This window comes from Medicago sativa, chromosome 7, assembly GCF_051527215.1.
Source record: "Medicago sativa cultivar Bolivia chromosome 7, Bolivia_mono, whole genome shotgun sequence".
Lineage (NCBI taxonomy): Eukaryota > Viridiplantae > Streptophyta > Magnoliopsida > Fabales > Fabaceae > Medicago > Medicago sativa.
This window is the reverse complement of record NC_140755.1, coordinates 19,507,226-19,528,288: the sequence shown is the minus strand read 5'-3', so window position 1 is coordinate 19,528,288 and position 21,063 is coordinate 19,507,226. Positions and strand designations below refer to the sequence as shown.

General features: G+C 33.3%; 2 protein-coding genes across 2 annotated transcripts; both read left to right on the top strand.

Moving 5' to 3' along the window:
- Positions 1–11,099: 11,099 nt before the first annotated feature.
- Positions 11,100–13,961, top strand: LOC146904857 (putative aldo-keto reductase 2). Its single transcript, XM_085724393.1, has 5 exons — positions 11,100–11,477; positions 11,607–11,804; positions 12,001–12,173; positions 12,425–12,527; positions 13,331–13,961. Exons 1-5 carry the CDS (start codon positions 11,265–11,267, stop codon positions 13,661–13,663), a joined length of 1,020 nt encoding a protein of 339 aa, XP_085580519.1. The 5' UTR covers positions 11,100–11,264; the 3' UTR covers positions 13,664–13,961.
- Positions 13,962–15,916: 1,955 nt separating this feature from the next.
- LOC146904856 (putative aldo-keto reductase 2) lies at positions 15,917–18,749 on the top strand. The gene is made up of 5 exons (XM_085724389.1): positions 15,917–16,785; positions 16,929–17,126; positions 17,353–17,525; positions 17,812–17,914; positions 18,112–18,749. Exons 1-5 carry the CDS (start codon positions 16,573–16,575, stop codon positions 18,445–18,447), a joined length of 1,023 nt encoding a protein of 340 aa, XP_085580515.1. The 5' UTR covers positions 15,917–16,572; the 3' UTR covers positions 18,448–18,749.
- Positions 18,750–21,063: the final 2,314 nt, after the last annotated feature.

Genomic DNA, 21,063 nt, shown 5'->3' with positions numbered 1-21,063 from the left:
TGCTAACAAAAAAAATTGTACAGCGAGTGAGAACTCTTTGTAATTTATCAAACTTTTATTTCGTTGAACTGATTTTGTTGAAATCACACCCACGCTGAGTTTTGAGCGCCTCATACACTGGAAAATAGAAATGTCATAGAAATGTCGTAAAATGTGGTATTGGAATGTTGCGTATGATTATCACTTTTTCATTTTTCAAGATCAAATTCCATGTCAATTGTGATAGGCCTGTCATGTATTCAGTGTGGTTGGATGCTGCGAAGCATTTCATGTATTTGTGCAAACACTACAACATTCACTTATCTAACTTATTTCGGTTCCTAACACTTTTTTTAACTAATAAGGGATACTTTATTTTAGGACATAAAAAAAATTGGAATTGGAGGTATTTAATTGGAATTAAAAACGTATCATTAAGGAATATTAAAAATATTATTTCAGTTGATTCTATTTAATGGTCTTGCTAAAATAAACGTTGAACCTTCCCTAAAAAAAATAAAATAAGCCTTAAACCAAAAAAAAAAAAATCGGAACCTTCCCTCTAAAATCACAAAGACCATTAAACATGCATATTCATTGTACTTAAAAGTGAGAATTTCGTGTTATTTTCTTTGATTCAATTTGATTAAAAGTTATAATTTTATTAATGCATATTCAATGTACTTCCGTTTTTCTTTTTCTGTACTAAAATAAAAATTGAACAGTTTAATGAAATTTCTTCAACAAAAAAAAAAAACAGTTTAATGAAATAAAAATGTGAATAATATTTGTTTTATAACTATTAGTTTTTAAGATTATATTCTTTGTGATAAATTATAAATTTGATAATCTTTTTAATAAGTTAAGATTATATTTTTGTGCACTACCAAAAAAAAAGATTATATTTTTGTGAAATAAAAATGTGAATAATATTTTTTCTGTGTGAAGGAAACATGATTTTATTTTTTTAAAAATAAACACATACTTTGATAATCCTATTTGAAAATATTCATTGAGACAAATCAAACAACATCTTACATGCTAACATTTGTATTTATATATTAGTTAAAAAATGTGGTCAAAGTAAGTTATGTGAATAATGTATATTGTAAAATTGTGAAATGTATTTTGAAACGGTTGAAGTATTAATGAATTGTTGAAACTTTGACATGCTGCAATCAAGGATATCTTAAAAATTCAAGGTATTCTTTAAGTCATTTAAGAATATATAGCAAGTTTTCCGTTTTCCATAGTCAATCACCAATGAATAACTTTTAAACCATCATAAAAAAATCCTATTTTATTTTAAAAAATAAAACTCATGAATTAAAAATTAATTGCATTAAAGGTAATCAAATTGTAGAAAATTTGAAATGCTTCAATCAAGACAATCACAAAAAACAAATTCAAGGAATATTTTAAATCACTCAATAATGAATATGTATGTCTTCTTAAAAAAAACAGCCGTGCTATATCCAGCAAAAATAATTTCGCAAAGATATCACGAGCGTATTACTTTTAACATGAACTAGCCTACCCCTAAAAAAATCATATGATGGCTTTCAATTTTTTTGTGCAAACTAACATTCAGCTGTTTAAGTTATTTTTTTATTTTGGATTTAATTTGTATACATCTACGATATAATTTTTTGGGTTAAATATGTTTTTTAGTCCCTATAAAATTACAAACTTTCAAGTTTAATATTTACAAAAAATTTATTCATTTTTAGTCTCTGTTTGAATTTTATAGGGACAATTTTGGAGGACCACAAGTGTCCATTTTTTGTAAAAAGTTTTCAAAATAAGGATTATTTTTACAAACTACAATATTATAAAGGTCTAAAATTACCGCTAAAATTTTGTAGAGACTAAAAACATATTTACCTCAAAAAAGTTTTACACATGCATGCTATCAAATCATTATATGATGTCACATTTTTAAATAAGCTCCTAAAATATCTTAAAATATATTTATTTGTAAAAAAATAATAAAAGATATTCTTTAGGATTCTTATAAAATATCATAACATTACATTGAATAATTGGATATACCCATATCTTATAATTGGAGCTCCTAAAAAAATTACATGATGGGTACATATATTGTAAAAGTCGTGGAGTAATAAACCGCTTTGACACACTAAACCAAAACGCTGCATTTAAAGAAAAAACTTGCCTCTATTGCCAGTCGTGAACATTTCGTGGAATATGTGTCGCGATATCAAGCATTTTCCAAAAATAAATGAATATGTATGTTTCATTTTCTTATTTCTATTTAATCTTGACCCTCATCCCGTTCTTCAATTCATGTTTCTACTATTCTTGGTAAACAATAGATCATTGAACAATCATTAAAAAAAAATCAAACCAAGCAAGTTCTCGGAATCAATCAAAGTATGAAATACAAATTTTGGGACAAATAACTTATTTGATATTATGTGGTTGCTAATTTAAAATTCAACGGAAAAAAATTATGGTCAACCTTAAATTTTAAATGAAAGTTAAAAATAAGGTAACTAATTAGTTGTGGAAATTTCTACTATACTTATAAATGATTATTATAGTTTTTTATTTACAGGAATTTCGATTTTTATTGTTTTTATTATAGATTTTTTTATTATAGAAATCATTAAAAAAATATTGATTTCTATAATCCTAATGTGCATTAAATCATAATTAAAAAAGATATTTTATCAAAAGATAAAGAATGACAATTGGATATTTAAATGTTTGAGTTTTAATAAGGAAAATAATACATAATAAAAGAGAGTACAACAAGAAGTCTAACTCATATTATACCATGCAAACCATCTCCTTCTCCTGAAAAATAAAATAAAAATATACTTATTTTTTGTCCTAAAAAAATAACCTTTTTTAAGTAAAAGTGGGATGATCACTTTCAACATCTCATTGTTTTTTAATGAACTGAAGCGAGTTTCATTGATGAGGGAAATAAAATCAATCAATAGTAAATGACCACTAACATAGAAAATACAATCATTTAATTCCTTCGTCGTTTGTAAGAAAAATCATTCAATAAAAAAAAATTAAGCAAACATAAGTTTATGATCATCACGGGTATAAAAAAAAGTTAATTATGGATGATGATACCTATTTAAAAAGAAATTAAGAAAACATGATTCAGCATCCACGCCTACAGGTGTTCACGGGATGAGTCGGTTTTCATTGTAATCTATTACCCGATGCAATCAAGTTTCATTAGGTTTGATCAATAAATAATTACACGTAACTTTTAAAAAAAATCTTAAAAATATATATAATTAAAGGACATTCTATATTATAAAAATTTGAAGACTTGGACTAGATTCTACTAATTAAAATTTGAACACTTGAATTTAATTAAAACACTTTGAATCTCTATGACATGGACCGAGTATATAATAGTGTGAACACTGGGTCAATGCGTAGAAAAATGCGTTGTATAGCTCAAATACAATGTTAAATGAGCAAGGATGGATACATCGTTGCGTGAATGCAGTAAAAAATAAGCAAAGGTCTCCACATCTTTGTGAACGAGTGTGGGTAAAGAAGTTAGTTAATAAGAGTATGATCCATTTTAGAACATGGAATAAAGGTACCCTTACTTGAACATATATGGAAATAGTTGACGCTAAAATGAAGATTAATTTGATGTGCCAACAAAAAACTATGTGGGTAGGTGAAAATGCGAAAGAATTAGATAGTTCAAGATTTAAGCATTGATAAACTGTAAAAGTTAGATCGAGAAATGGTGTGAGCATTATTGTGGATAAGGAATTGCAAAAGGATATTGTGGATGTAAAGAGGATGTGAGATTTGATTGTATCCCACAAATTTTTAGTTTAATAAGACATCTTTATTTTTTTTATTTTTTTTAAAGGAAATAAGACATCTTTAATGTTATGAGTATTTACTCACCTTAGGTAGGTTTGGAAGAATATTCTAAAGTTAAATTTTGGAAGGATTTGAAAGGTTTTTGAGCCTCAGTGCATATGATTGTGCAGAAATTAATGGGTTTAGGGGTGTTCGCGGTCCAGTTTGGATCGGTTTTGAGGGAAAAAGTCAACCGATCCAAAATAAAAATCATGTGCATCCGATCCGATCCGATCCAAATATATGCGGTTTAATTTGGATCGGTTTTTGGACATCCAAAGTGCAACATGTATTTTTTTTATTAATATTAATATTACACATACACATTAAAATAATAGGTTTGATACAAAATATAACACAAATGTATTTAAAAATTTAACATTATACAATGAAAATGATTGATTATATTTAAAATAGATGAAGTAGTAGTAATATAAATTAAATTAATGCAGTATATAATACTAATAAACTAATAAATATGTATTAAAATCTACTTTTGCGGTTTGGTTCGGTTTTGAAAAGGTGATTCGAAATCCGATCAGATCATAGTGATTTTTTCAAAACAACATCCAAACACATCCAAAAATATTCGGTTTTTTGTGATTTTCGGTTTTTTTGGATCGGTTTGCGGTTTTATTTTAGATTGGTTTGGATTTGAACACCCCTAGATATACCACAAGGAGAAAATGATTTTCTAGGAGGGGATCTAAATGGGCATGTAAGGAGTGTTTGATAAGTTTTAAAGGCGTGAATGATGGTATAGCCTCGGGGTCATAAATGCATAGGGTAAATTTATCCTAGATTTTTTGTTGTCTTTTATTCTTACTCTAGGAAAATAAAAAGGAAATTTATTACATACAAGAGTGAGATTTCATTTTCTCAAATAAATTTATTTCTTATTAGGAATTATGGCAGAAATATTTGTTTGAATTTAAAGTTTTACATGGAGAGAGTGTGACTATCCAACATATAGTATTGGTTATGAATGTAAGGGTTAAGTTAAGAGCGGAGATGAGAGGCCATGATTGGGATACAAGGATCAAGTGGTGACATTTAAAAGATCAAAACCAAAGTGCTTTCCTACAAAAGATTTTGAAGGTAGGTTGTGTGAAGCTACATAGAAGCGAAAATGATACATGGAACAAGATGACATATGAGATTAAAAAAGTAGCAAAAGAGACACTAGAAGAATTAATAGGTTTTGGACCTAGCTAGGAGTAAAGAATCTTGGTGGAACCAAAGAGTTCAAATTAAAGTGAGAATCAAAACAGTACTTCACTAATAAAAAATAGGGATAAGGGTGATACATTTGAAGAATATTACACATTAAGAAATTTTGCACATTCCAACCTTGATGCCAAGGTTGATCTCGAGGGGTGTGTTTTTTAGGATATAGTAAAGGCTGATTAGAGTAGTTTAAGTAGTTAAGAGATACTTTTTTTAGGCTATAGTAAAGAAAAAACTAAGAGTTACTAACTCTACGATACCATTCAACATTTTCTACATTTTTTAGGCTGATATGTTTAAATATAAAGGATTCTTATATAAAGCTAATATTTTTTCTTTCTCTTCAACATGCACACATATGCATGCAAAGGTGTTAATATTAATTTAGTGACTTTACATTTAATATGTAGATCTGCGTATCCGTGATGATGACTTGAAGAACCTTTGTTTGATTGAAATTGAAATGTTGCTTCAGAAAAACGGACAGTCTCTTACTGACTTCAAATCTATGCCTAGGCCAAACGCAGCAGACATGCCAACTTTCACAAACAAGCTTATCGTTGATGAGCTAAATTACAACAAAGATGAACTGGAAAAGACACACACTGATATGTTACTGATGCTGATTGATGAACAAAGATGTATGCATGACAAGATCATGGAGTTCGTTGGTTCTGACGCCGATGGTTTCTTTTTCTTATATGGTTACGGTGGTACTGGAAAAACCTTTATATGAAAAGCATTGTCGGCTGTTGTTAGATTGAAGGGGTTAGTTGTATTGAATGATGCATCCAGCGGTATAGCGGCTCTTCTATTACCAGGTGGAAGAACCGCACACTCGACGCTGACAATCCCTATTGAGATTAATGAGGCATCATCACTTACGATGGAAAAGGATAGTCCTAGGGCAGAACTGGTGCGTGCTGCAAAGTTGATAATTTGGGATGAGGCTCCAATGATGCACCGATGGTGTTTTGAAGCAGTTGACCGATCATTGCATGATATCATGTCCAAGAATGATCCCCTAAACGCACTTAAACCTTTTGGTGGAATGACAGTAGTTTTAGGTGGTGATTTCAGGCAGATATTGCCTGTTGTTCGAGGAGGAACGAGGCCAGATATTGTTGATGCCTCAGTCAATTCGTCAAAGTTATGGGCTTATTGCAATGTGTTGAGGCTTACTGTTAATATGAGATTGGGTGCATCTTTGGTACCTACAGAGCAGGAAGAAATTGCTAATTTTGGCAAGTGGATACTCTCAATTGGAGACGGCAACGACGCTTCAGATGAGAATGGTGAAATGAAGGTAGAAATTCCTGAAGATTTGTTGATATCGGACACAACAAGTCCGTTGATGACCAGCTATTTTTCCAATAAAGGGGAATACTCGCACCAACACTTGATTCAGTTGAGCATGTTAACGAATATATGATGTCGCTGATTCCATGTGAAGAGAAAGAGTATTTAAGCTCTAATTCTGTTTGTCGACCGGGTGAAAATTCTGATGTCCAAAGCGAGTGGTTCACAACGGAATTTCTTAATGGTATTAAGAGCTCTGGAATTCCAAATCACCGGTTGATACTAAAGGTGGGATGTCCAGTTATGCTGATGAGAAACATCGATCAGGCCAATGGACTGTGTAATGGTACGAGGCTGACAGTTACACATCTAGGGAAGAGCACGATAGTTGCTACCGTAATTACATGAAAAAGGGCAGGTACCAGGGTATTCATTCCCAGGATGAATCTTATTCCGAGTGATCCAGGACTACCCTTCAAATTCAGGCGCAGGCAATTTCCATTGACGCTTTGTTTTGCAATGACAATAAATAAAAGCCAGGGTCAATCTTTATCTCGAGTCGGGGGTTATCTTCCTAAGCCCGTGTTCACGCATGGACAACTTTATGTCGCTGTCTCTCGAGTTAATTCTAGAAAAGGTTTGAAGCTGCTCATCCTGGATGAAGATAATAATGTTTGCAAGGAGACTACAAATGTTGAGTATCGTGAAGTTTTTCAAAAAGTATGATCATTGGTTATGTTTTAGAATTGTTGTTGCTATAATTTAGAAAACTAAAGTTGTGTATTGTTTGGAAGTCATTTTATTTTTTAATTTCTTTGTAAGGCGTACTACTCATTACAGGACATGCAATTTCTATATAAGCAGATCCTCCTGCCATTAACTTTTAATTGATGCACTTTTCAGGTTTAACAACCCGCGAAACCTTTTTTTTACATCGTTGTTACCCTAAAATACAATATTTACATTAGACAATTGGTTTTGTAAAAATTAAATACAAATAACAATCGGCGTTTCTGTAGCCCAAACTATATTTATACACACCCGTAAAAAATTTAACGTTTGCATTTACCGACTACGTGTATGCATGTGACACTGACTGTTATATAAAAAAATCTAACGTTTGCTAAGATTAAGAATGATCAACATCTTAAACTACAAATAATTAGTATAAGTATAACTCCAAATACTTTAATCGTTATGTGCAATGTTTAGATATTTCGAAATGTATACAAAATAAACAAAATTAAGATGATATTTTTTTCCATATCAAATTTAAATTATAACCACTCATAAATTTAAGTTAAAATAATATAAAATCTATACATTTGATAAAAAAAAAGTTTTTTATTTTCCCGTGCTTGGCACGGGTCATTACACTAGTTATAATTAATTTTCTTATATTTAATTTTTCAATCTTTGATAAAAATAAAATGAAATTTAAAAAAGGCTTAATAGCAGTTTTGGCCCCCTAACAAAATAAAATACAAAATCGCCCCCTAAGTATTGCCCCTTTTGCAGTTTTGGCCCCTCGGGTCAATTTTGACAAAGTCAATGCACACGTGGACGCCACGTGTGTATTTTTTTAATTAAAAAATATTTTTTATTTTTTAATAATTAAAAAAAATTACACACGTGGCGTCCACGTCAGCTTTGACTTGGTCAAAATTGATCTGGGGTCCAAAACTGCAAAAGGGGCAATACTTAGGTGGCGGTTTTGTATTTTATTTTGTTAGGGGACCAAAATCGCAACTTCTTAAAACATAGGGGGCCAAAACTGCTATTAAGCCTTTAAAAAAAATATTAGTTGGAACATAAGAAGTTTATCACTACAAAAAATGCACAATTGGCGTGACAATATAGTTTTTTTTTTTTTTTGAGTTAGCTTGACAATATAGTTATGCACAAGTTAAACCAATTGTAGGATTTTTTATTTATTTATTTATAAAACCAGTTTTACCATATACAACTTTGTAATTGCATGATTTCTTCAACATTCCCATTAACATAAATTTATTGATTCACATTAATACAGAAAAATATATGGCTAAATTGCAAATAGGGTTGTATGAGTTTGCAACTAGAGTGAATAATGGCAAAAAGAGTGATGTTAGAGTGACATTAGTGTGAAATTTATTGTTTATGTAGTTTGCAATAGTTGTGTCAGAAGAGAGTGTTAAGAAGAGTAGATAGTTTTGTTGGTGGTGTCGTTTGGGATGCTAGAAGTTGCATTTATTTATTGGGAGGTGGAAAGTAGGGATGGTAAAGTGGAGCAGACCGCCCCATTTAGGTTAGCCTTGCAATTAATGCGTCAAAAGCACGGTGTGTAAACTTGAGTGAGTGGCCTCAAACACTCAAATTGCACCGTTTTGTGGAACGTTGGCTTAGTCTAACAAAAACAAATAAATTCTTTTGACAATTTGTTATTACAACAAATATATTGTCGTTATTATAAAAAAAAAATCGAATATTTGTATATGGCTCAATTATTTATAGGTACTAGCAAAAAGTTCAATCGGTAAAGCATGAATGTAAATATGTTTTGATTGCTCTTAATTACTATACATCGACAATATACAGTTATTTTACACATGGATCCAATCAAGCGTTGCCATCTATTACCGAATAAGACAACTTTTATGTTTTCATATTCATTAACGGATGTGGCAATACATCATTAGATGCATGTATAAAATAATTATATACTGATAGTGCAACCAATTAAATTCAAAATGAAAATGTTGTTATAATAAATCAATCATAAAAAATATATACATATGAGGAGATTTTTTTTTAAAGAGTCTATTATTGACTAGTCAACTAAAAAATAAAAGTTTTATAATAAACTCGCAAGCCATTACATCCTGCCCCACCCCATTTTTTGACGGACTAAACAAGGCGGGTCAACTAGAGGAGTGGACTCATAACCTCAACTCAGTCCACATAAAATACGAGGTAAACGGAGGGAGGGAGGGAGGGAGGAGAGAGAGAGAGAGAGAGAGAGAGAGAGAGAGAGAGAGAGAGAGAGAGAGAGAGAGAGAGAGAGATGACTTGGTATGACCAAGACCCAACCCTGGGCATATGCCCGAGGTGCAACGACCTAAGGTCCATGCCTGCAGGGGTCCACAAATTTAGCAGACTTCAGCCCAAAAATTTTCTATGAAAACTCATTCCTTATTTTCATTGGCCATTTAAAGCTCATTCTTGGCATTTTATGGGTCTTAGGCCAAGTTTGAGAAGTCTGATTAGGGGTTGCAACTCTCAACAAACCAGTCAAATACAATAATTTACTTGAGCAAGACAATGCTCCTAAAACATCAAATTTGTCTCTTGATCGCATCCTATAATAGCCAACGCATCCGCCCAGGCATTAGCGTCATGGTATGAGTGACAAGATTTGATTTCACAATCCATAGCAAGCATAGTAAGAGCGTCCATATCTTTTGAATCAACCTCCAACAAGATACACTTCCCATCCCCTCACTCCTTAGAGTGTTCTCGAATCCACATTATGTTCACTCTAAAGTAACCTTTATCTCAAGCAATCTTCAAACCTTCATACCTCCACATAATTTGGCAACATAGGTATTACATCGATCCAAATATTTGAAGAAACCACATAACCACGTTCCATGTTCATCCTGAAACAAACCACCACAACCCGCTTGAACACCTCCTCTGCTAGCATCATCAGAATTCAACGAGATCAATATGTTGGCTGAGAATTTTCAAGTTATCATAGCTTGAACCCGCAACTTGCTACCTTGCACCAACCTATTCCCGTTTACTTGTCCATACCGACTTACCGCAACCAAGATATCATACCATGGTTGTGGTATCATACTATGGTCGATACGACCGGGTGAAATCTTCATTGTGAAAACACCATATTTCTCCATCTCTATAGAAAATGACAACCGGTTGCCCATAGAACTGGCCACTCGATGGATTCATCGTGACCAAAACTATCACACATATTTAAGGTAATCCATTCTTCAAATCAGCACCAAATAAAACACTTCGTTTGTCAGGATGCAATGAATAAAGGGTTGAATTTGATTCAATAACACCATCCATTTGCTTTCAATATCTACATAAAAAAATGACGTCATATCTACACAAAATAAGATATTTTGCACCATTTATTATTACATTCCTTTTTTGCTAATAATTTATTATATTTCTTCAATTTAGAGACAAAATAGGAAAGATATAATAATTTAGTAAATAGAAGGTCAAATAATTATTAAATATCATACTTAACAAAATTCCAAAATATGATATTTTTCACCATTTATTCATCTATTACATCATTCTTAAAAAAAAAATATTATCAATTAGACCCTCTCCAAAGAGAAGGTCTTAAACTTTTAAGCTAGTACCTAATACGTATACCCCTGATAGGGAGAAATTTTTATGGTGTTTTATAAGCCTAATGTCTCACCTAAAACCTTCCAATTTTAAATGGGAACTACACTTTTTTAATATTAAAAAATTGAAATATAATGATATAAAATTATCAATAGTTGATTAGTGTGTCTCATTTAAAAAATTTGTGTGAGATACTAAGTTGAAGGGATTGAATGCTTGTTAGACACTACTAGTAAAAAATTATAAATACATGTGTACACGTGAGACTACCGAAAAATAATGGATGTCATCATTGTCGATACTCTTCCTTATCTTCAATGACAAAATAGGAAAGATATCCTCTAAAAAAAAATAACATATGAAGGAAAGATATGATAATTTGGTAAAGACAAAGGTCAACTTATAAGCAGACCAGGTGGTGGGTGGTTACATTACAACTACTTTAACTTTGTCTCTCCTTTACATAGTAAACTACATCATAGGAGATTTGTTCAGTGTTACATCAGAGACTGAGAACAATGACAACAGTGGGAAGAATGAAGTTAGGATCACAAGGCATGGAAGTGTCCTTGCAAGGACTTGGTTGCATGAGCATGTCTGCTTTCTATGGTCCTCCTAAACCTGACCCTGACATGATTGCTCTCATTCACCATGCTATACAATCTGGTGTCACTTTTCTTGACACTTCTGACATATATGGCCCTCATACCAATGAAGTTCTTCTTGGAAAGGTTACCACTTTCTCTTACCCTTTTAGTTTTTCTTTTGATTAGAATTTCTGGGTATCCATTATTTTGATAATTTGATTTGGTTTTTGTTGCATGAGTGAAATTGCATATGATTGTGAATTTTTTATGTAGGCTTTGAAGGGTGTGAGAGAGAAGGTTGAATTGGCTACTAAGTTTGGAGTTAGAGCTGGTGATGGGAAATTTGAGATCTGTGGTGATCCAGGTTATGTGAGAGAAGCTTGTGAGGGTAGCTTGAAGAGACTTGATATTGATTGTATTGATCTCTATTATCAACATCGTATTGATACTCGTCTTCCAATTGAAGTCACGGTTTGTTTGACCCTTTTCAGTTCTCCCTAATTTGATTTTGGTAGCTTAAAACTTTTGCATCATGATATGTGGTATTTTCCTAATTTATTATACCTTTTGGTTTGGTTGAATATTTTCCTATGAAATGAACTACTTGATGACATATATAAAATGACAATGCGTGGTGACTTCAACTTTTTTGGGTTTTCTTTGTAAGATTGGGGAGCTTAAGAAACTTGTTGAAGAGGGGAAGATAAAATACATCGGTTTGTCTGAGGCCTCGCCTGCAACAATCAGAAGAGCTCACGCAGTTCATCCAATAACAGCTGTGCAGTTGGAGTGGTCACTCTGGTCAAGAGATGTGGAGGAAGAAGTAATTCCAACTTGCAGGTTTGCAACCATTATGTTTTGTTATATAGTATTTCTCTTTCTGTTACTTTGATAAAATTGCAATAATATGAAGCTATGAAGCACTTACATAGACACTGGACACGACACTCCGGTAACAATTTGAGAAGATTGAAGTAATTGAATGTAATTACATATGTTGGTGTCGTCTTAGTGTCGGAGACCAAACGTGTTATTGTCTGTGCTACAAAGATATGAAGTCTAACTTCATGATTTATGATTTTCTTTATTAGGGAACTGGGTATTGGAATAGTTGCATATAGTCCTCTTGGGCGAGGATTCTTTTCAACAGGAACAAAGTTAATTGACAACTTGCCACAGGATGATTACCGGAAGGTTTGTGGAAAGAATGCTTTTCCAGAAATTCATGTGAATTACTTGTTCGTTTTGTTAATGATCACAATTGTCGTTTTTAGGAATTATGTATACTTATTTTCTGTAGCGATCTTCATTACACAATAATAGTGTTCACAGACTGAATCGCCATGGTCAGAATTACCAAATTTACTTGTTTAAATTGTGTAATGTGTGTGGTTGTTGTATATTCAGTTGACTATAAGTCAAAGTAAATATATAGTATAGTCGGTGTACATTTTTAGTCCATAAAACAGTTTGGGAATAGGCGTAACAGTAATAGATGACACTTTAAGTTGATGATAGTGAACAAAATTCAGAACTCTGTAATACAAACAGGTCCATATTATGGCACTATATGTGAATGTGTGCGCATGCGATTCCATAACATACCATATTCTGTAGCTGCATTTTAGGATTTTTTTTTTTACTACCTGACATCTTGTATCCTATGAAGCACCAACACAGACACTGGATACCACACTGATACTAAGAAAATGAATGCAGCCGAAAAGTACATATACACACAAATCAATCATGGTCACACATTTAGATCATAAATCCCTCTAACTTACATCGTTGATCAATCAGGGCAATTATCTCATAACAGCCTCTTTGTTTGGTCTATCACAATATTAACTTTTAATACTGATATATTTCATAATCAATTATATTGAATGTAATCACATGAGTCAGAGAAATTGCAAATTTTGTCTTTTAATGTCTATCAGTGATACCTTAATATAATCTTATATATATATATCTACGTATGTAATTTGTTGCAGCATTTGCCTCGATTTCAACCTGAAAACCTGCAGCAGAATCAGACTATATTTGACAAAGTTAATGAATTGGCTACAAAGAAGGGATGTACTCCACCTCAGCTTGCACTAGCCTGGCTTCATCACCAAGGAAACGACGTGTGCCCGATACCTGGAACCACCAAAATTGAAAACTTGAATCAAAACATTGGTGCTTTATCTGTTAAACTAACACAAGAAGAAATGGCAGAACTCGAGTCTTTAGCAGATGCTGTTAAGGGTGGTAGATATGGGGATGAGATAAGTACATGGAAGCACTCTGATACTCCACCACTCTCTTCTTGGAAAGCTGTGTAATGAAGTGCTTTTCTTGCTTAATGCTCATACTAGTCTTTTACCTTCAACAAATAAATCAGTATGAGTTTCCTTTTGAATGAATTTAGTTGTATAAACCAATGCTTTATGAATTGAACTAGATGGTTCAACCGGTTGAACTGTAAACCGGCACTGTCTATGGTTCATTGAACGATTCGACTATGGTTTTATTGCGGTTCGAGTGGTTTAAAGCAGCTGAACTAAGACTTGAAGGTCTTGTCAGTTCGATGTCCAATTTAATTTTTAAAACATTGGTATAAAAACTTTATAGTTTCAAGTATTTGATGTGGCTTTTTAAGTTGTTGGAATTCTATCATGACTCCACATAATGTTTAAGGGCATGTAACTTAATTAAACGTCTGTTTGATAAACTATTGTATAGATGATTTCATCTATTACTTTTGGCCCCTAGTATTCAACATCATCTTAAACTTTTGAGATATATTTCAATTATTTTTGTTGAGAAATATAATTTATAAGCTTAATAAATGTGATTATTCCTTAAAGTGACAAAATTCCAATACATAGCTCATGTGTCAACAAGAAGATCGTAAGGTTGCCTTATTATACCAGATAATATTCTTTTAATCTATCTAGGGTCCCTAAGCCTTTCATATTTTGAGGCAACCTGAATAGTTCATTATGATTATCAACATTTGGTGGAAAAGGCTTGGAACCAAAATAAATGCATGCATATTTTGGCCTTCAGCAAAGTCAGAAAACTACAATGATTTTTAACCATGAAGTTTCTGAGCCTGGACTCTGTTAAGAATAAATAATTTTGTTAGGAATTATTCAAAGTTATTTACTCATCAATTAGTTAGTGTAGTTAAGGCCTATAAATAGAACTAAGGTTTACACATTTCATCTATGCCACCAACTTCCAGATATGTGGTTGGTGTGACTCTGATTGGGCAGGTTGCCCGTTGACTCGTCGCTCAATTACCGGTTGGGTTGTATTTTTGGCTAACTCTCCTATTTCGTGGAAAACTAAGAAATAACACAGAATTTCTCTTTCTTCCACCGAAGTGGAATATCGCTCTATGGCTACTACCACATGCGAACTGAAATGGATTAAGAGTTTATTATTAGATCTTAATATTCTGCATAAAGGTCATATGCTTCTTAATTGCGACAGTCAGACAGCTTTGCATATAGCGAAAAAACTAGTGTTTCATCATCGTACAAAATATATTCAAGTCGATTGTCACTTTATATGTAATGAGATAGTTCAAAGTTGTATGTTCCTACATATGTGCAATTGCCAGATTTATTTACCAAGGCTTTGGAACGACATCAATTCCAGACTTTACTAGGAAAGATTGCCATTCTCGGAATCCTCACGCACACGCACCACCGAGAATGACACAGGTGTATTTTCTGATTCAATCATAGCTATGAACATTAATACTGCATATCTGCAGATATTTTATATTCAACTCTTTCTCAGTCATGGACATATTGTATAGCCAAATAAGGATAGAAATGAATGTATAGGTGAAATTATAGGACACAGTTTTGACCTGTAATGTGTATATATTTGATAAGGTTAATGAACTGGCTGAAAAGAAGGGATGTACTCCATCTCAGCTTGCACTAGCCTGGCTTCATCGCCAAGGAAACGACGCCCGATACCCGGAAAAATTTATCTACATTAAATTTAGTCAATTGTTTACTTTTTCAAATCCTTAACAAAATGAAACTTGTTAGTATGACCCATTTTCAATATACCTAAATTACACTCAAACACTTTTACTCTTAAATCTGCTAATCATGATTTGGTTGTTTGCTTAATCCTAAATGTAAATAGCAACAGTTATGGAATGAAGATCTTGATTAAAAGTTTTTTTTTTTTACAATTATGATTAAAAGTTCATTATCATCATCAATTAATCTCACACTGTCTTTCTCTCGTCGTATATATTTATTTATCTTTGTTTAAATGCAATAAAAAAATGTGTTTGAAAACATTTTAAGTATCATTGTTTTAAGAAAATATTTAGGAAAAAAAAAAGATTTTAAGTATCTTAATTAAACCAAAAAAATCAAGAAAAGAAAGTAATCAAAATCTTGGTGAAGTGTGCAGTGTAAAAAGGAAGAGAGGGAGAGTTGAACAAGAAAACTACAACAGTTGAACAAGAATAGTGTGAAAGCCAAAACTCTAAAAGTGAGAATCCAATCTACTGAATCTAATTTAGTACCCAAAGGCTGCTGAAGAAATTTCCAATGGGAGAAAACAACAAATAAAGATACCTATTGTATTCATTGACTTGAGTCACTAACCAGAAAAAGAACTAAATATACTCTCTGACAAACATTTTTTAACACATTTTATTTGTTAAAATCCATGAGTACTATCAATTCATATCATGTAAGTTTCATGTAAATAATTTCTCTTAAATTGGAGTATAAATTTTAACCAACAAAAGAGACCGTGTTGAAAGATGTGTTAGAGAGCGTGTTACTAGCATTATTTTAAAACAATGTGTTAATTACTAGTATTACGTCTAAAATAAATAAATAAAGAACAAGAAACTATTTAGTGGAAATGTTTGCAATTACTTGATGTTCAAGTTTTGTGGTCCTCGTATCAAGACTTGTATTCTGGTGTAGTTTTTCTTCTTGTTTTTGCTTTCCTTTTTTTTATTGGTAGAAAAAATAGATTTATTGAACCTCATTTTCAAAACTTTAACTTGAGCCATATTTCCAAACTTGATATACTTTAGCCTTATTGAATTTGTGCTTCTGAATTAAAGTTTGGTTGACCTTTCTTTGTTGTATGATATCAAATAATTATAAATAGACCTGGTGTTGGAGTTATTCATAACTTCAACTAGTTCTGGCCTCTATATAGAAAATTTATTGAGTGTTGTATTGTGAAAGTGAAAGCAATGACAAAAGTGGGAAGAATGAAGTTAGGATCACAAGGGATGGAAGTGTCCTTACAAGGACTTGGATGCATGAGCATGTCAGCTTTCTATGGTCCTCCTAAACCTGAACCTGACATGATTGCTCTCATCCACCATGCCATACAATCTGGTGTCACTTTTCTTGACACTTCTGACTTCTATGGACCTCACACCAATGAACTTCTTCTTGGAAAGGTTCATACTTTCTCTTACCCTTTTAGCTTTTCTTTTGATTTAAATATCTTGGTATGCTTAGTTATGTTATTGCAATTTGTTTTTTGTTGCATGAAATTGTATATGATTGTGAATTTTGATGAAGTGTGAAAATTGTGGAATAGGCTTTGAAGGGAGTGAGAGAGAAAGTTAATTTGGCTACAAAATTTGGAGTCAGAGCTGTTGAAGAGAAATATGAGATCTGTGGTGATCCAAGTTATGTGACAGCTGCCTGTGAGGGTAGCTTGTGGAGACTTGATATTGATTGTATTGATCTCTATTATCAACATCGTATTGATACTCGTCTTCCAATTGAAGTCACGGTTTGATTTTACCCTTTTCAATTCTCTTTGATTTGATTTTGGTAGCTTAAACTTTTGCATCAGGATATGTGATATTTTCCTAATTTAGGCAAAACTAAAGTGACTATGCTAGTAAAAAAGTTAAACTAATGCAACAGCGAGTGCTTTACATCGACATCAATATAAGATGTGAAATGTTCAAATATATAAGTGTGATGACTTCAACTTTTTTGGTTTTCTTTGTTAGATTGGGGAGCTAAAGAAACTTGTTGAAGAGGGGAAAATAAAATACATCGGTTTGTCTGAGGCCTCGCCAGCAACAATCAGAAGAGCACATGCAGTTCATCCAATAACAGCTGTGCAGTTGGAGTGGTCACTATGGTCAAGAGATGTTGAGGAAGAAATAATTCCAACTTGCAGGTGTGATATTTAGTTTACAAACGTTGCTTTTTGTTCTCTAGCATTTCTCTCTCTCTCTCTCTGGTACTTTCATACAATTGCATTGATACAAACAAATGAAGCACTGACACATGCATTAAACACGACATTGACACACAGACACGCGTGACAATTTAAGAAAATGCAAGTGAATAAATGTAACTGCATATGTCTGTGACGTGTCAGCACCAAACACACTTTCAATTTGAATTGTTGGTGCTACATAGATATAAAGTCTAACTTCATGAGTTATGATTTTCTTTCTCAGGGAACTTGGTATTGGAATAGTTGCATATAGTCCTCTTGGGCGAGGATTCTTTTCATCAGGAACAAAGTTGCTAGACAACTTGCAAAAGGATGACTACAGGAAGGTTTGTGAAAATATGATGAATATTTTATATGGATATTTTATATGGATATTTAACACAAGTTCTTTATGGTGACTCAACACAAATATTATGTAATGAGTATTTTATATGATCAAACTGCACTATGTATTTGTGTGTCTTGTAAATTAGGGAAGTTCCCATATTCTGCCTTTTAAGCATGTTTGTAAAATATGTTGCAGGATTTGCCTCGATTTCAACCTGAAAACCTGCAGCAGAATCAGACTATATTTGACAAAGTTAATGAACTGGCTACAAAGAAGGGATGTACTCCATCTCAGCTTGCACTAGCCTGGCTTCATCACCAAGGAAACGACGTGTGCCCGATACCTGGAACCACCAAAATTGAGAACTTGAATCAAAACATCGGTGCTCTATCTGTGAAACTAACACAAGAAGAAATGGAAGAACTTGAGTCTTTAGCAGATGCTGTTAAGGGTGGTAGATATATAGAGGATACAAGTACATGGAAGTACTCTGATACTCCACCACTCTCTTCTTGGAAAGCTGCACAATGATGTTATGTTCTTGCTTAATGCTAATACTAGCTTGTACCTTTTTGGTATTTTCTGCTGATACCTTTAACAAATAAATTAGTATGAGTTCCTGCTGAATGAATTTGGTTGTATAACCCAATGGCTTAAAAATTAAACTAGACAGTTCAACTGGTTGAACTGTAAATCGGCACTGTCTGTGGTTCACTGAACTGTTTGACTGTGGTTTTGTTGTTCGAGTTTGAACCAAGTTGTGAAGGTCTTGTCAGTTTGATGTCCAGTTTATTTTTTAAAACATTGGTATAAAAACTTTATAGTTTCAAGTATTTGATATGGCTTAGTTGTTTGAATTGTATTGAAGATGACACCACTTAATTTGTTACATGTTTAAGGGCATGCAACAAAATTTCAATATGTATCTCATGTGTCAAAAAGAAGATTGTAAGGTTGCTTCATAATGCCAGATAATATTCTTTTAATCTATCTAGGGTCCCAAAGCTTTTCATATTTGAGGCAACCTCAGTAGTTCATTATGATTATCAACAATTTGTGGAAAAGACTTGGAACCAAAATAAAGCCATGCCTCTGTTGGCCATCATCAAAGTCAAAGAAAACTCATCATTTTTAACCATGAAGTTTTTGGAAACATTTATTTAAGAATGCAAACTATTAAGATTTGCATTAGGAATTAGTAATTAGTGTAGTTAAGTCCTATAATAGGACTAATTAATGTACACATTTCATCTATATTTTACCAATCAATATGCTTCCTAATGTGTTTTTACCTCATGAATATAGCTATGCTCTCTACCTCTTTTATGAGTATGATCCTTTGGCCATATCATCTCATGATTCTTCACGGATTCGTTAAGGTTAGTTCTTTTCTAGTAAAAACTATCATCATGGTGCCCGCTCTTAAAATTAGGTTTACTTGCCTAAGGCTAGAATGTGATGGTATTACCCCATTTACTAGTCCACAACGATCAAAATTGAATTATGATCCTATTATTGAAGCAAATTCAATAGAGCAACAATTAGCGTATAGAAGCAGCCATAAATATTCAAGAATTAATATCATTCTAATACTACCTTTCTAGCGCCAAATGATCTGTTCGGTGAGAACGGAGGGTGGCAACAGTGGCGACACAGTGCTCCGGCGTGATGGCGATGCAATCTCACGGTGGGACGAAAGGTGCCTGCAGCACGTTAGCACTCTGATGCTCAAGTCGGTATGAGAAATGAGAGGAGTGTGTAAGAAAGTGTTGGAAAAATGAATTGTACCTTGGGGGTGAAGCTAAGTCACCCTTATCTAGGCATATGTGTGAGTGTGAGAATAACCGTGTGAGATGTGGTGCCTCATCAGGAGACCGTTAAAGGCCACATGTACTGTGTGGGATAAACGAGGGTGTGCTTCAATAAGGTAAGGTGCATTGTTGCTGGTGTATTCCTGAAGGCGACGCGCCGTATAATCCGATGGACGTTTGGTCCACATGTTATCGCGAGATTGGCCTCATGGCCGGTCCGGAACAAGACCAGAGCTTCACGTTTGACTATCTTTTGGGGAATAATATTCAAACATAGATTATTTCACTTCAAACGTTAAAACTTAGTTTGAATCAAATCATTAAATTTATTCAAATTAAACACTCACCCACATGATTTCGGTTTACTCACTATCCACCATATCGAATGCCTTACTGATTTGTGCTCAAGATTCTGGTGGTTCGATTAATTTTGCTTCGAGATCGGGAACTAGTGTCTAGCTGCAAGTGGTTCAGTTGGTAATGGTGTGTTCTTCGGTGGATCAGGGATGAGGGGTACCTTACTGATTTGTCTCTAGGGTTTGGTTGGCCGATCGCTTTTGATTCGAGATGGGGGGTCAATTCTTTGATTCAAGTTTGCTTTGGTCTATTATGGTGTTTTTCTTCGGTGGACCAGGGGAAGAGAGGTGGTGGAAGCCGAAGGAGTGTTGGAATTGGACTTTTTGGGTGTGGCTTAATAATGGTGAGGTGAAGAGGATGTTTGATTTAGAGATGTGTTTTTTTGGAGTGAGTAACGACGATGGGTGTTTATGGATTTCATTTTTCAGTGGTTGTTAGCGATGATATTTGTTTTAGGCGGTGAAATTGGTTTTGGTGATTTTGGGGTTCATGGGTGTTTGAAGGCAGGTGGGTGATGTGTGTAATTCGTGTCCTTATTGGTGCTTATTTTGGGTGTTCCGCCTATATACGGCGCCTTTGTAGTCTGATAAGTGCTAAAAAGTGTTAATTTCATGTTATATTTTAAGCACTTTTTGTTACTTGTTCTGCAAGTTATTATAGGAAAAGCCGAGAAATAAGCGTTAAATGCCTTATTACGCTTTATATATCTTACTCTATCCTTTTGTGCAGGAATTAGCCTCAAGACACTGAGAAAAGACCAAAAATCATGAAAAAGTGCAAATTAGCAAAAGCTGGTTTTGAAGAATTCGCTATTAGCGTGTTCCACGCTATTAGCGAAATTGGTCCAGAGAGGTACGCTATTAGCGTACCTGGAGCGAAGCAGAATCTGGGTTTGAAGAAATACGCTATTAGCGTAAATTACGCTATTAGCGTAAAAGTTCCAGAGGACTACGCTATTAGCGTACCAAGGGTGAAGACA

Excerpts from the sequence above, each read along its gene's own strand:
- LOC146904857 (XM_085724393.1), top strand. The coding sequence starts at position 11,265 with ATGACAACAGTGGGAAGAATGAAGTTAGGATCACAAGGCATGGAAGTG. Across the intron at positions 12,174-12,424 it reads GAAGTAATTCCAACTTGCAG|GGAACTGGGTATTGGAATAG; the intron begins GTTTGCAACCAT and ends TTTCTTTATTAG. Across the intron at positions 12,528-13,330 it reads CACAGGATGATTACCGGAAG|CATTTGCCTCGATTTCAACC; the intron begins GTTTGTGGAAAG and ends AATTTGTTGCAG.
- LOC146904856 (XM_085724389.1), top strand. The coding sequence starts at position 16,573 with ATGACAAAAGTGGGAAGAATGAAGTTAGGATCACAAGGGATGGAAGTG. Across the intron at positions 16,786-16,928 it reads ATGAACTTCTTCTTGGAAAG|GCTTTGAAGGGAGTGAGAGA; the intron begins GTTCATACTTTC and ends ATTGTGGAATAG. Across the intron at positions 17,127-17,352 it reads GTCTTCCAATTGAAGTCACG|ATTGGGGAGCTAAAGAAACT; the intron begins GTTTGATTTTAC and ends TTTCTTTGTTAG.